At 39.1% G+C, this 16,490-nt stretch overlaps 2 protein-coding genes across 4 annotated transcripts in view; one reads left to right on the plus strand and one right to left on the minus strand.

The window, feature by feature from the left end:
- Positions 1–8,926, plus strand: part of TAX1BP1 (Tax1 binding protein 1) — a 55,938-nt gene extending 47,012 nt beyond the window's left edge. For all 3 annotated transcript variants that reach the window (XM_054654613.2, XM_054654636.2, XM_054654629.2), the window contains 4 exons: positions 729–903; positions 1,259–1,404; positions 7,032–7,117; positions 7,778–8,926. In XM_054654613.2, the coding sequence (XP_054510588.2) occupies positions 729–903; positions 1,259–1,404; positions 7,032–7,117; positions 7,778–7,979 (609 nt within the window). In that variant the 3' untranslated portion in view covers positions 7,980–8,926. The remainder of the gene's footprint in view (positions 1–728; positions 904–1,258; positions 1,405–7,031; positions 7,118–7,777) is intronic.
- A 506-nt stretch (positions 8,927–9,432) lies between these two features.
- The window catches only part of JAZF1 (JAZF zinc finger 1), a 190,823-nt gene continuing 183,765 nt past the window's right edge, over positions 9,433–16,490 (minus strand). The window contains exon 5 of the mRNA XM_054635261.2: positions 9,433–11,774. Coding sequence (XP_054491236.1) covers positions 11,598–11,774 — 177 coding nt within the window. The 3' untranslated portion in view covers positions 9,433–11,597. The remainder of the gene's footprint in view (positions 11,775–16,490) is intronic.

Genomic DNA, 16,490 nt, shown 5'->3' on the forward strand with positions numbered 1-16,490 from the left:
TATACTGGCTTAGAGTTTTAATGGTTTCTAAGTTATAAAAGCCCTTTATAGTTTGTAATTACTATCATATGTATGGTTTACGTGCAGGAACCCAGAATTTTAAGTAATTTAATTTTTTGAAGAGTTCTGTTTGATCATTTCTGAAAGAATGATCTGATTCAAATATTGCTGTTAAATATCAGAAGGGATCCAGTGCAATGTACTTAATAGTTCACAAATGTCTGTCACTCATGAATTCGTATAGAATTATGTCAAGTGTGTACATAGATGTGGTCCACATACTAAAATGCTACGTTTTTGAATGGTATGGTATGATATGAAAAAAAGAACTGTTTTTTTTTTTTAATTTTAACTTTTAAAAACTTTTCTCACTGTGCATTATCTTTAGTTGTTATTGTTAGTCTACTGATTTTTACTGATTTAGCTAATTTTTCTTTATTGTAAAAAGGATGCAGACACCTGAAAAACATGGCAGTTCTGTTCATGTAATTAGAGGAAACTGACAAGAAACCAAGAAAAAAATAATATCTCTTTAAAATATCTTCCTTGTCTTTTTTTTTTTCTTCATTGACTATTTTTGGTATTTATGGTATACTTGGCATAAGGTCAAAATGAAAATACGGTAGGAAGGTTAGCAGATTTTTTCTTGTAAAAACATATTTCATAAACATTTCAAATTTTGCTAGGACTCCATAGGTTAACTACATTTTGAACTTTGCATTGTTTAGGAGCTTGGCAGGACACCAGGAGATCAAGCTGGAAGGATGATGGAAGGACAGACCTCACAGCAGACATTACATTTTCGCAACCCTTACTCAGAGGAAAATGGACAAGTTCCTGCAGTGCCAAGTAGACTACCAGTACTGCAATATGGAAACCCTTATGCAATTCAGGAAAGAAGAGGTAAATAAATTTCACACCCCCCAATATAATTTCTCCCTCTGTTTCAAAAGCAGTGCCTCATTGAATGCAGGTTAAGTACCAACAGTCTTCAGATTGGTTTACAGAGCCTTTTCTGACTGATGAACATCAGCATAAGGCCTTTATTTTATTTATTTATATATTTATTTTATGATGGGAATCGATAAGGTAAATAAAGTTTTAAACATCATTGCAAGAAGCCGATTCTCTCCTATTGTTTTACATTATCTAAACCAAAAATGTGTTTTAACTCTTGATTTTTAAAAGTAAGGTAGCATGTCTGTAATCTCAAAATGCACTCTGCTGAACAAAGATGTCCTAATTAATTTTTCTTCAGATGGAGCAGATGGTGCTTTTAATCCTGATGAGATCCAAAGACCACCTGTTAGAAGTTCCTTTTGGGAGCTGGATGATGTAGTGTGTAGCCAGCCTTCACGCAATCTCAGTCGGCCTGATGGTTTAGAAGATCCTGAGGACAGCAATGCAAGTTACCTTTTTTTCTTATTTCTTTTCCTTGATATAGTTACTGATGAGTTACTTAGAGTTTCACATGGGTTTTCCATAGCTGATAAACCTGATTTATTGTTATGTAAATTTGGAATTGGTTTTTCTTTTCCCTGAAAAATACTTTTGCTTGCTGTGAAAGGGAAAACTCCACTGATGACATTGTACTTGTTCCCCTAATCTCTTGAGTTACTGACAGCTTGTTTTGGTATTAGGACAGTAGCTTCTTAATTTTTTTTTTAAGTACTAAGGTAAAAAAAGTCAGGTAATCTTAACTCATGATTTCTGTCTCCCGTGTGGTAGAATGAGAACTCAAAATATAGCCACATCTCCCTCATTTTATTATAGGAATATAGGAACTAAAGTGGAACAGAATAAATAAAAATGTAAAGGATTCAGATACCAGTATTTTCAGTTAAATACCTACTGTAAATTGGTATCCTAATAGATAAATTATTCTAATCTGTCAAATCTTTTGTTCTGTCTTCTGCAAGTCTGCATTTATTAATTTCCGTTTTGAATGCTTTTTGGTATTGGACATGTGTTAGAAAGAGCTAAATTGACTGTTGCCTAAAGCTGATTGAACTGAAAGAGATGCATTTGCACTGATTTTTTTTCTTTTAGGGCTTTGGATGTTTTAAGTTTCTGGTTAGCTTTTCTTTATAGTACAGCTAACTTGCACATTCTAGTATAAAAAATTGGCTTCTGTAATAAATTGGACCGTATGTCTTCATTTGAACAGGAACAGACCTATTACTCTTTCTTATTCCAAGTACTCTTGCGCCTTCAGAAATATTAAACAAGAAATACCTTTCTGCAAAGTATTGTGCTCTTTGCAAGTACAGTGGTATCATGACCTGTTTCTCATTTAGTCTAGTTTGCCACATTTAATTGCTATTAACCTTTGCAGAAACTGATCAGTGTTCAGACAGGCATGATTTTAGCCCTGGTGCTCAGCACCTATAATGGAGAAAAATGTATTTCTCCCTCCTACCTTTTGCTCCCAATGTCCATTACTGTGAATAATTAGAGAAACTGTCAGAGCTTTTGCAGCCTGTTCAAGATCTCGAATGTGAGCTTAATGCTGTCCCCACCTTTACTTCACATTTTGCATATTTAATCTGATCATTCTTGACGTAGCTATTACATCTGACAAGCTCTTCTCTTCTTTAGTCATCTGCTGCAGTTTAATTAGCAGGGTGTTTTCTCTGATCTATGTGCTTTGCCCTCTTGCAAACCCAAGAGAAACAGTGCTAGAGTCTTGTGCTCGTTTGCAGACACAGCTTGGATTTTTGTAATGAGGTGGAATATAACAGGCTTAAATAAAGTTCAGCTTGAGAAAAGGTGCCTTTAAATCAAATAACTTGTATCTTTATTTTTATTTGCAATTGAGAATCAGTTGCTTGTTCCTCACCCAAATAGACTGGATATAGTGTAGAAGTTTATATGGAAATGAGAAGCTGCGGGACTCTTTCTAGGGAGACTTAGTAATATGCCAAAGATAAAACAGTTCTGAGGCAGGATGTAAATAAATAACCAGGAAAAAGTTCCACATATGTAGGTGATTCATTATAAAGAAGAGTCTGTCATTTGTGCAGAAGAAACAGCAAATATAAAATTATGAATATGAAGAGATTACCATTTCTTGGGGCATTTTTAAAAATAAGATATTTAAGGTGTAGTTCTCTGCATTTTTTCAACCAGCAGGATGTAGAGCCTTTTGCTGGAGGAGGATTCCCTCCCAGAAGAAAAGGACTGGTAGGCTTGCTGCTTTGTTTAAAATGCTACCTACCATTGTATGGAGTTCTGCTGTCCTCCTGTCCTTATTCCTATTACTACACATTATATTAGTTTAAGAAATTAAGGGTGTTGTAGTCACTTCCACCTCTTCATGGCTAAAAGATCTGAAGTAGATAAATGAAGTAGGCATGTTCATCATCATAAGTGAACCACTACCAGAATAGCCACGAAGAGGTGGAAGTGACTACAACACCCTTAATTTCTTAAACTAATATAATACAAGATATTCAAATGCCTCAGAATTTTTGTGCTGTTGTGTTCCAATTTGGTTTCTCACAAAACTTGGTTCCTTAGAAATGGGCACTTCCATGTCTTTGGTTGTTCAGTTTTGTATAACTGGGAAGAGTTTCCAGGATTCTTGTAGCTTTGACTTTTGGAACTCATCGGCCAATTAAACTGATTTCTGAGAGGGATAAAGTGGTCTGTGTTAATAGTGCCAGCTGGCCATGTGCACAGTGGTGATTTTGTTTGGAGTGGCTGACTTGCCACAGGTTCCTGCTGTCATCTACTCAACACTAACTTTCCATTTACTCATGGTCCTGTAATTGACCAAAATGGAATTCTTGGGAGCAAAGAATTCCTAGTAGTAAGGGAGAGATCCATAAACAAAACATACATACATATCTATACAAAAAATACTAAAATATGAGTTTTAGAAATGTAGTCCTAATTACAGTTGGCAGCAAGCCCAGAATAACTATCCTGAGACTATTAAACAATGTTTTAGTCATGGTAAATTTGTAGGGGATGGAGAATGTTAACTCTTGGCAACTGAGCACCAGGTCAGGATATTTTTTTAGGTAACTCCAAAATGGCCTTTCTTCTAGCAAAAACCCCCACAATGCATTATTACCCTGATCTGACCCTGGCAGCCAATTACTATCTTTTGCATAGGGAGCACATGAAAAGAGCAGTTGGTATCCAGGTGTCTCTTGGGAGTGCAGACTGCTTGCAGAAAGGTTGAGGGGCCTAGAGGAGTGAGTTTGATCTTACTCCCACAGCAGAGCTGAATCACAGAATAAAGTGTATGTACTCTTCTTCCAGTTGTACCTGCCCTGCATGTCAGCTCTGTGTCTGTTCATGTTTTTTTAAGGCTGAGGTTGGGCATTTGTTCCTTACTTCTGCATGTCAGACTGATCTGTAGTGCTTGGGGATGGGGTTTTGTACTGTGTCACACAGCTTTCTAATTTCTGTTTGACAATCCTGGAACTGTTTACAATTGTAATTATGAAAGCAGTACTTGAGGCGGAGTTTGTTGGTTTCAGTAAAACTAAATCCAGTTGCACTTCTGACAGTTTCATGTCTGGCTTTCCCTTCTTCCCCTAGTGGCAAATCCCCTTTTTTTACCAAGCTTTAGTGTGTAATACTGTATTTATCTTCATGATTCACTTAATCTGTGGAACTCATTGTGGCGGTTTTTTTAAAGAGCCAGAGGTACAGTCCAGTGATAATAGTTAAGTCATGATGTTAAAAGACATCCTTTATAATTCATTCACCTAATTATTCAGACTTCTGAGTTCAGGAGGCCTGGCACTTGTTCTGCTGCAGGATCACAGTGCCAGCCTGTGGGTCCATGGTGCCAGTCTTTTCCTAAGAACCTGACACTATGTACCCACAGTGTTACATCACTGCAGGGCACTGTAGAGCTCTTGGACTAAGAGTGTGCAGCCATGTCCCTGTCCCTGATCATCAGTCTGGACTGCAAGAAAGATGGCTTTGGATCTACATAAAAGGCAGATTAATTTTTTTAAAGTTTTTCTTTCTCAAAGTATGGAGTGTGGGCTTTCATCAAAACCATTTGGATGACTCAACCTTGTGCTGTTGAAGTAAGCTGATTCCTTTGCTTAAAATAAAGTATAGGCAAAAGCCACTGAGGCACTGAGGCCTAGTGTCCCAGCAATTGTTGTCATGGTCTCTGTAAAGCAGCTTTGAAAACCACATCATTTTGTCTTCTGACCTGTCAGGGGTGGTTCTTTTTCCCGGGGGAGAGTAATGGGTGTTTAAATGCCAGGTTGAAAAGCACATGTAACCTTATTTATAAGAATAAGGAATGGGTTGCTGGATGATACTGGGGCACTAAGTGGCTGTGAACCAAGATGAGACCCACGTGAACCATGATGATCTCTCCTCCCCCCATAAAGTGCTCCATTTTACATGGAACACTTAGGAATTTTGTCCATAAGAAATGACAGAAGTAGACAGCTGTTGGAGCCCAATACAATGGCACCTTCTCTGTTTTCCAGAAATTCAGTTACCCCACAGCACTGCGTGAGAATTTTTAGTTTTTGGTGACTGTATAGTGTTTACTGTAAGTTGTAATTAGAATAGCTGGGAAGTGCTCTCAGACTAAGATAAAGTTCTCATGGTTCCTGTTTGGCCATGCCGTGGTTACACAGTAATCTCTGTAACATCTCTGTGAGGTCAGCTCAACACAGAGACATTTGCATTCTTCTTGTGTGGGTTAGGCATCCCAAAAGGTTAAGAACTGATCCCTGTGAATTGGCCAAGAGCAAAAGTACACTGAAGAGACAGACGTTCTGTATCGTAACAGGGTAGTATCAGTACATACTTGGTATTGACATTCTTGTACAGGGCCTGGGTCAGAAGCTGCTGTAAGGAACACACAGTATGAATTTCTCAATTAGGGGAACTGGGCCACGAGGAAGCTGTAGCCCTAGGACATTCCAAAAGCTTTTACATGTGCTTGCCTTGTGTTGAAGAGAGTTCTTGCAGGGCAGCTGTGTAGGACAGTGCAGGTGTGCCTATACAGAGGAAAGCATCGTCCTTTTTTTCAGATGTTTCTTAAAAAGGAACAAGGAGGAGTGTTACATTTGTATGTGGTAGGCTACCACACTTGCCAGAAGCTGAAAGAGAGGGCAAAAGCTGTAAATAATTTTATCTTGCCAAGTGCCTTAAAAAAAAAAAGGGGGAAGGAGTGGAAAGGGGTTATACTGAAGAAATTAACTAAGACTTAAGTGTTAATTTGGCCTGTGTGTGTAGTGGAGCTGTTTTACTGATGAAAGATGCACATTAATTTTCTTGGTTAAGTCCTGGTGTGCTTCAGTCTGGTATTCAACAAATTTGTTGTGTTTTTGTACAAGATGTAACATTGTAGCATGAGAGTACTTAAACCAAAATAGTTTTTCTTTCTTAATACGTCTATCCTGTCTCCTTCATGACAAAAGGAACAACTGATGAGTTTTAAAACTCATATGCCCTTTTCACTGCAGGTGCAAAGCAAACAGACTGCAAGATTATGTTTGTTGCCAGCATCTTGTCATAGCAGGTCCCACTGCCTGCTTAATGGAAATGTTAAATGGTTGAAACCAAACAGGTGTTGTCAGAAGAGTATTGAGGAAATTTTCCCATCCTTCCCTGTTTCCATTAACCCTTTGTAAGGGGAAAGTATGCTAGGCTAAATATATGTTTGCATATGAGTTATCTGTAAAAAACACAGCATATGTGCTCCTTCAGACATCATTTTTGTAGATCAGCTAAATAATTCCTAGCCCTTGCTTTTAATGCATCTTTGAGATAAAAAAGGAAAATGAGGTAGGAGTTGGAGTTCCAGAAATCTTACAGTGTACCTGTATTTCCACCTTGAAATTACTCCATTTTGTGCTCTATTATTGAATTGCAGAATAGAGCCAAGATGTACAAAAGTAAAACTTAGGCTGCAGAAATTACAGAGTGAAAGTATATTTCATCTGGGTTTGTGTTTGATAACAAAAATGCATATTGAGGAAAAAAAAAAACAACTTCTTTTTGTAGGGATTAGTCTTTAAAATACTTTCTCTTTTCAATAGGATGATGACAACACTGTACCTTCTGCTCCTGATCCTCCAAGTCTGCTCTTGCGTGAGCGGGGCACAGGCTTCTGCTTTGATTCCAGGTAGATGTTATCTTGTATTGGTCTTTAAGGGCATGGAGAGGTTTCTGTAGAACTACCCAAGGGTGGGGGTGCAGGTGAAAAGCTACAGAGCATTTTCAATGAATGTTTGGTTTACAATTAACTGGCACAGAATATGCCGTGAGACAGGGCAGGCTGTTCATGCTATACCTTTGATGGAATTTTGACAAATTTTTTTAGTAAATGAATGTAAATGAAATGTTTAGTAAATGAACTTTTGTTTTTTCCCCTCTCTTGCCAACCTAATTCTGAACCTAAGTTTAGAGCTTTTATAAAGTGTTATGTTTGCTAAGAGCAAGCATTTATGAGCAGAGAGAGTGGTTTCCCATGAAACAGTTTGGCCATTAAGGCATTCAATAGATTTGTATTCAGTGGTAGCTGGAGTAAGGTCAAAATTATGTTGCTTTTAAAATGCCAGGTTATTTTGGAATTTGCATGTGAAACTACTCTGACTGTATTGAGTGCTTTTGGAGAAACATTTAAATGAACTGGATGATACTTGGATACAAAGTCTACTCAAATTGAAATTGGTAGTAAAGTTCTGAATGTTGCTGGCGGCGGGATCCTGCTTTTAGTTTGCATTAACAGAATAAATAGAAATAAACCGTTCCCCTTTTTCTTCCTCTCTACCTCCTTGTGAAGTTTTGATGTGCAGAAGAAATGCCCTCTCTGTGATGTGATGTTTCCCCCAAACTACGACCAGAGCAAGTTTGAGGAGCACGTTGAGAGCCACTGGAAGGTTTGTCCCATGTGCAGCGAGCAGTTCCCGCCTGACTACGACCAGCAAGGCTTCGAGAGGCACGTCCAGACGCACTTTGATCAGAACGTATTAAATTTTGATTAAATACTTTGTTTTGCAGTGTAGCTTAAAACCCCACCACTTTGAGTAGTCCATCTCCAAAACAAAAGCAGTGCAGCTTTCTGTAACAGTGCAAAATTCTGATTAAAAGCTCATGTACTCTAATGGGAGCCATGGCTCTAAGCTGCTATGGGGTTATCTTCTCTCTCTGCCTAACACTGTACTAAGGAAACCCACAACCCCCCACTTTGTTGTGTATGTAGCTATTTATTCCCCTACTTAGTGGAATTTCTTCCCCTACTTAGTGGAATGCCTAAGGACACAGGAATGACTGAGCCTCAGAAAAAATGAGACCGGCTTCATGGTGTTCTTCAGCTACATTTAAAAAAGATCACCAAAACCACCTGTGGTTTCTCTTAACCTTGATAACTGAGGCACAATTAAAAATGTAATAAGCAGGTGTCTCTTCTAGCAAATCCATGTAGTTTTTCTCTGAGTAACACTGAAATTGGAAAGTTACATTACTTACCCTATGAAAATATAGTTTTCTAGTACATTTCTGAGATGTAGATGCATGTACTGTGAGATTCCAGGCTTGCAACAAGAGGAATGGTAAATACTTCAGTTTCACATGCAGAATGTTTGCCTTAAGGAATAGCATTAAATGAGGTATGTTATACTTTAAGGCAGTGGTTTTGAGTTGAAAGAGACTGCTGTGCTTAAATGCCTACAAGTAATTGTTTAAAAAAGTCATTGCCATTATGTTGCAGTTTTATTCAGTAGAAAATATTGTTCTATTTTCACAACAGTGGATTGTGTTCCTTCTGGCTTTTAAAACGTTTTGCGTTTTAACTTTATGTATTTCTTTCCAATAAGTAAAACCACGTGTGTATATCTAAACATTTTATATTTACTTTAATTGTATTAAGTAAATTTGCTTCCCACTTGCTGTACAGTAGTCTTGTTACATTAAAAGCAGAATTATTCATGGAGTCAGTGGTCTATTTTCCCTGCTGCTCATTTTGAAATTAAACAGAGGATAGACTTCACTAAGGAGTAAATGATGACTCAGTATTTTATGGCAAAGGGTTGCTATTCACATCTGTTTGTGTTCTTTCTTTGAGAGACAGACTCTGGGATTAAGGCTTAGAGTAGCCTCTGTTGACTGCAGTTCCCTCCTGAACAGTTACAATATCCAGTTAATGCAGGAGTTAACTAAAAACTGCATGATGTGGATGAATTGCAGTGTCCTCGGCAGCAGCAACTCATCAATGCTCGTGTGCCATTTGCAGTCTAAAGATTTTTGTAACTGGGAGCTTCATACCAAGAGCTGGCCTGAGGTAAATAATGGATTTTTTTCTTATTGTAACTCAACAGCAGATGAAAACAGTTAGAACAGGCTCCAAGAGTTTGAGGATACCAAAGTAAAATAAACAAATAAAAGACTATACACAGCCCAAGAACTTAACTCTAGGTCAGGAATGAGAAAAGAGCAGTCTTTTTAGGTCAGAGGCAGTTTATTTTAAATGTGATTTGATTTACATTTATAAGCAGCTTTCCTGACAGGAATTCTTTAAGTTGCCTTCAGTTCTAAAACAAACCTCTGTCACTTTCAAACTTAAAGTACTTTGTCCCCAACAAAACATATGAAAATATAATTTAAAGCACACTTTTCACAGACACAGTACAATACATTCACTATACACAGTATAACAAAATAGTCCCATCTTTACCTGTTTAATAATACTGTCACAATGAATAGGTAAATAGAAACTGGAATTTCAGTTTTATAGTTGAAAGGAATTTACATGCAACAATGACGTTTTACAACTGTTTAGCTGTTGAACGAACTCGCCCAGCCTGTAGTTCTTGCACAAGGAGCAGAGCCAAAACGTGTTTGCTGGCCAGATCTGTTGCCAAAGCTGCAGAAGGTGGGAAGTGGCCACTTGGGGCCTTGTGTGTACCAGTAACTCTCATGTCTGGATCATCCTTTAAACCCGGCTGTCACGGTCACCTCTCTGGCATCTGAGAGAGGGATGTTTCACTTCACTTTGGCTGTTCTAAACACTTATTCATTAGGATGGTTCTTACATGTTTTAATGAGACTTTTACTCTGCTGGAGAAAAGATAATTGTCATCCTTAAAAAGTTTTCCTTTAAAGCTTTGGAAAAAAAATAGGGAAAGCTCATTCCTCCTTTATGTGAGCTTTCTTTTGCACTTAAAAGAACAGGAACCAAGCCAAGGCGATGACTGTTAAAACTGGGAGTTCCTCCTGCACCCTTGCCAGGCAAAGGAGTGTTCAGGCTAGGGCTGGTGGAGGGTGCCCACCTCTGCTCCTGGCCAGCTGAACTCCAGGAATAGCACTTGTGAGAAGAATGCTCAAGGCAGGATGGCAAGCAACAAATGTTCAGGTATGGTCCAGACACGAAGCGCTCTCATGTTGGCTTTTAAGTCAGTCTCTGACCACCTGCTGCAAGAAGCACTTAATCTTCAATAAGGCTCAAATGTCATATTTCAGCAAAATTAATTGTAAAGCTAAACAGAGACTTCCAAATGGAATGCGGTGACCTACAATGAGAAGCAAAAAATGCACAAAGAAAATCTGAAAACACAATGAACGTGAGGGAGAGGCATTAGAACTCCCTTAGCACAACTAATGGACCTCCTTAAACCATGCGCTGAATTTCTCATTTTTATTTGCAACCGCAGCACATGCTCGTACAGTAGTTGCAAGAATTGGCAACACATAAAACATTAAATCTGTTGGCAATAGAGAACTACAAAGTGCTTCAAAACTTCATCTGAGATGAAGATAATTGTTTCTCACACACACATAAATTTGCACTTAAGTATTTCCAAGTGTCTTTCTAACAGATAGTTCAGGGGTAAATATTTAGTTGGACTGGGATATTGGTCCTCAAAAGTTTGATGGGCATGAACATAATATGACATCTTGTACAGAGAAAAAAAATGTAATTGCTAACACTAAAGTGATTGTTTACTAGTTCGAATGGCAAGGTTTTCAGCATTTCAAGAGGGAGGAAAAAAAAAGATTTGCAAGATAATATAAAATACAGCAAGCACACCTTTTTATGTATGTTATTTAAGTATGAAAATATTTTTAGCATATTATGTTAAACATTCTTTCTTATTTATATTTCCATTACCTAAAAGACTTGCTACTCCACTGATAACTCCGTTATGTAAGGCATGTTAACTATAGTTTGATGAGGGCTGTACTGTTTTGGTTTTGCACACACATTGACAGATGCATCAAAAGTCTTCATCAGGTTACACTCTGGAAAGGATGTCAGTGCCAAGCTCTCCTCCTCACGCTCCTGTCCCACACGTCAGTACAACTAAATACGCAACGTCCCCCTAGTTCTTATTTTTTTTGTTTTTTTTGGAGAAAAATGTTCTGAAGAACCTATAGCTTTTATAGCACCTTATCTCAAAGTAATGAAAATGGGTAAGATGATAACATGTGCAAATGTACAAAATCATTAACTCTACAAAGATACATCATTCCAAAATTACAGAAAATTTTAAAGCATGCATTTAATTTTTTTAAAGGGTTGCTGAGTGCTTCCCCTGAAAAAGGTGGCTGTTCTCAAAATCAGCAACTGCTGGTGAGGATTTCTTGGCACATTTGTGACCAGCATGTTATTGCTGCATCTTCCTGATGATCTCAGCAGACACGGGGGGATGGAAATTGATTGTGTGGTGCCGCAGGCCCTGAGCTGTCTTGTAACTCTTTCCACAGCGACATTTGAATGGTTTACGTACGCGGATTTGTGTTCGGTGGCCGTTCTTGGCGTGGTACTTGATACCGTTCACATTCTGTAAGGGAGAAGGGAAAATGTCAGTGCTCAGGTGGGCTGACATGGGCTCTGCTTCCAGTGAAAACCTGAAAATGGATCAATGTTATGAGCAAAATCCTGTAACTGCCAGGAGCCAGCAGCTCCCACTGGGTAGTACACATGGGCTGCACTCCCAAGGTACCAGATGGGACAAGGAAAAGAATTTGAAAACTTACCTACCTGGCTAATCCTGATTTTTATCTCCCAATAGATGTCACTTCCCAATGAATACCATTTACTGGACTCACACATGGTTGCTCTTTGCGTCCTGACATCTTTTTCATATAGCACTGACAAATCTTATTCAGAGGTTCATTTACAAGCAAACAAAGAATTGGCATGAAAACTCAGGTCACACCTCTTTAAAGAGCTGAGACTCCCCCATGGTGGGTCTGTTCTGTTTTGTGTCATTGTTTCTAGATACGTCTTTTAGCTCCAGCAAATTCTGATCGTTTACACATTGCCTCCAAAGAAATAACTGCAGGGAATGCTTAACTCAAAAAAGTTACACAGGACACTTAAAAAATAATCCAGAGAAGCTGTCTTCAAAATAGCTATTGTTTAGGAATACTCCACAGCTAAAACTGGAGAGCTTATCCCCACTAGTGCAAACCACAGCAACACAACACACACCCTGTTACACTGGCAAGGGCGGGAAACAGGCCACACTTCTGCCATGTCAACCAAAAAACCTTACTAAACATAAATCAAAGTAATTCCCCTGTCTTCCTTTTCACATATTTCTGGCAAAAAATGGAAGAAGCTGTTGTGATCTCAGCAGCTGTTTTGATACTGTTCTGTGGAGTATACTGGAGTCTCTCATCTGATCCCACTAAAAGTGTTCGGATTTTTGGATAAATAAGCAAAGGCATACTGTCTTTCATTTGAGCTTCTCCTAGGATGAAACCAAAGAAGATAGTGTTTGTGACAAAAAGAGGCAGTTCCAAGGCTGTCCTGTGTTCTCTCTAAAGATTCCAGATATGTATCTCAGTATTTTTTAAAGATTAAAAAAAATAGAAAAGAAAAAGCTAAAAAGCTAACATCAACTAACAGCCTGCATATTGAACAACCCACTAAATTAGGTCTTAGGGATTTTGTCTTTGCAGAATGACTGCCTGGTGTTACACATAACAGGAAGTCCCCTTGGCTCTTTAAATAACAAGTTTTATCAAAGTGCAGCTTACAGTAAGTGGAAGCTCCAGCTTGGAACTCACAGAAAAACTGTCTCAAATATCCACCCTGGAAAAGAGGTGCAAGACTGTAAGCAACTGCTCCTCCCACAGATTCATGCTCCTCTTCTCCAGCACATCCAGGCAATGACTCCTCACCTGAAGTTGCAAATCCAGCCTCTGAATTGTCCTTTAGACCCTTAAAAATTCTGGACCACTCCTGCACAGCTGTCTCCTGGAGATGTGGGAGCTGAGAATCCCCCACCTCCAACACCAGACACAGGAACACGTCTGGGTGCAGAGCACTCAGAGGAGCCAGAAAGCTGTAGCACAAGTCCAAGAGCACATCAAAACTACACATCAGCCTCAAGAGAGGAGTCAAGTGAATTCCCTGCAAGTAATCTGAGATCCTGGGGCAGCTTTTGGATCACCTCACACATAGCTTCAACTTCTAGCACCCACAGGGCCATTGGGGTGAGGGGGCCAGGATTGTCACTGGGTGGCAGGAGGACTTCATAAGGTATCTGTCATCATCTGTGTACCACAGGTCCTTACCTGTGCCTTCTAAAGAGGAGAAAATCTGGGGGTGACCTGCTAAACTTTTGCTACTGCAGTGAAATTCTTAAAACAAGCCCTATTATCTATAATAACAATATTTTCCTAACAAAAACCTGTTCCTGTTTTAATTTTTCTAAGAAATCTCTTCTAGATACTTTTGAGCTACTATCAATTGCTACAGACACCGCAATCACAAATTCCCTATTCCATGCCAATGGTACTCTTCTCCTGATCCAGGTTTTTTAATGATCCATCAGCCCCAGTACCCCCATTCCTTGGTGAAAGGGGAGAAAGTATTTTCAGGCAGAAAAATTTAAGGAGATGCTAAAGCAGAATCCTAAAGGGATGAATTGGGCCATGGAAGGTTTGAAAAACAGTAACCACGCAGAGCATAAGGAGCTTGTGTAATGTGAAATTTGACCTGTACTTCTGTCTAAAAGGAAACTGTTGTTAGAATTACAGTGACTCTTCGGCACTTTTTCCACTGCTGCAATGTAAACACTTTGTTGTACGTCTGGGCTGAGTTTGCTGAGGTGCAGCAAAAGCCATGGCCAAACTCGTACATCACTTTTATTGCTCTGGTTACTTAGGTTGCTCACTATTTACTCTCACAGATGATTGAGGAAGAAGATGGCCATAGAGAAGGGCACTCTAAAAATCTTGAACAGGAGGAAACAATTATTAACCTGGGACCAGATCAGGAGGCGATAGAGAAGTTTAGACTGGCACTACCTGGTTTGCAAGGACACAAAGTCTCTTGTTGGGCAGGGCCCCTTTTGCACGGCAGGATTCACAAAGGCACTACACTACAAAGTACCTGCCAGCCCCACTTCAAGTAGGAAAAGACATCTCAAAAGGATGATTTGAGAGATTTCTTGTTTCAGCCTTGGACATTCATACATGTTTTTGTACTCTTGGTTCTTCATCCCAAAGTTTTCTTTGTGGGTCCAGTTCCTCTGTTTGACTTGCAAGCTCTGGCTTGCTCCTTTCTTTCAAGTAAATTCCCTTGTTTCCCTCTCATTTCAATATTCTCCTTCCCTAAGCTCTGCTGGGTTTCACCACTCATAGGTCAGCCTTCCTGGGGGTTTGTGCCACCTGACAGGACCCTCATCCTTTCATCTGCCAGACAGTGCCTCAGCAGCCTTGGAAGGTGCCCCTTCTTCTCTTGCCCAAGGCCAAGAAAAGTCATGGATATAAGCTACATTCTGTACGCACTGAAATCTGTTATTCTTTTTATTACTAATTTTGCACAAACTAGAAAATTTAGGACAAATACTCAAGGGTTTTCTCTATACTAGCATATATTCATTATTTGTCAGGTTTGTTGTATCTACTATGTCTCAAACTTCATTTGCTCTTTGGATGTTGCTTGAGTAAGTTTATCTACATCTTAAACACATTTTCAACATCCTTCTCCAGAGCTAGAGACCATGCAAGGGTATTGAATAAAAGGAAAACTAATCAACACTTTCATCATTCCCCATTTTAGCTCCTAAAAGGTGGTATTTTGCAAAGCACATTAACTGCTCAATATCCATACACTTCTGGACAGGACATCTAAATTTGGATGTGAATCCAAAGTCTGGTGCAGGTGAACTCCACAGAAACAAGGATTATACCTTTGCGTTCCTTGGAATCACACAGAAGATTTTCTAAAAATCAAATTTCAGGCATCAAAGATGAATCACAGGAAGAAAAATTATCCATAAATGAAAGTAATTATAACTTCTTCTCTACCTCGATAAGCATAATTAGAGAAGAAAGCAAGCTTCAGAAATTAGTTCAAAGACTTGTATTTAAAGCATCCAGAAGTCAGTGTACTTCAGGTTTATTCAGATGTTTCTAACTATTCCACATGTACCTTAAAGAAAAGTATTTCTCCCAGGATCTGTGGCTTCTCAAGAAAATCTCTGCCACACTATACAGACTACCAATACATGTTATAAGCAAGATATTTTTTAAAATAAATTTCCTGAAGAACGACGAAATCTTTATGACTATTTGCACTGCCTATGGGAAAGCGCCAGGAGACAGCAGCTGGGCAGGAGGCCAGCGGGGGCTTCTGATACACATCTGGGCTTGTGTATAAACATGTTCTCCTTACAGTTTCCATTGTCCGCCCCAGCCCGTTCCTTTGGAGTGTTTGTTGTACTCATTCTTGTCTTATTTACCTTTCCATAATGACTTTTCAGTGCAGAGGCCATCTCTTATCCTTGAACATTGTTTGTAAAAAGGTGCCCCATCCCTACTGGGTCCTTTAACCAGTATTGAAATACAAATAAAATCTCTAAAAATACCATTCTGCTTCTCAAACTTACGTCACCTAAGGCCAGACAAAAGAAAACTGTGTATATCCTCCTTTCCTCCTTGCTCCCTAAAGGAATGCATCCTTTCTCAGCCGTAAAGTGAGCCTGGCAATTACTGTATGTGCATGTCTGTGTTCCTGTTTGGAGCACTATAATTGTTTTACAGTCCTGACTGTGATTATCCAGTACCCACCAGAAAATCCCAGTGCTTTGATCACAGGACTCCCTACCCAGACTCCGTCAGACAAGTGGGTTAAGCAGAAGGAAGATAAAGAGGAAACAAGAAACACAGCTGACACAAAGCTAAAAGGAAGGAAACAAAGATAAAAATGCAAAAAGAAAAAACATAGGCTGAAAATAAAAAAGGGAGGAAACAGAGCCCACAGAAAAGAGAAATGAGGTGAGGCAGAGTTTAAGGAAATGTGCTTTTCTATAAGGAAACTAAACAGAGGTGAGTCTCTTACAAGAATATGGTACTTTTTATTTACTGCTGTTCCCTGTCAGCCCCTCTAAGGGTCATTAATTTGTTCCCCTGCCTGGCTGGTCTACCATTAATGGTGTACAAGATATCCCTTATAGACAGTCCTCATGCATTTGAGATGAAGGTAGTGAGATAGCAGGAGCAGGCACAAACAGTTTGCTCATTTGGGCAATAAAAAGACA

This window comes from Agelaius phoeniceus, chromosome 1 (genome assembly GCF_051311805.1).
Source record: "Agelaius phoeniceus isolate bAgePho1 chromosome 1, bAgePho1.hap1, whole genome shotgun sequence".
In the NCBI taxonomy this organism is placed as follows: domain Eukaryota; kingdom Metazoa; phylum Chordata; class Aves; order Passeriformes; family Icteridae; genus Agelaius; species Agelaius phoeniceus.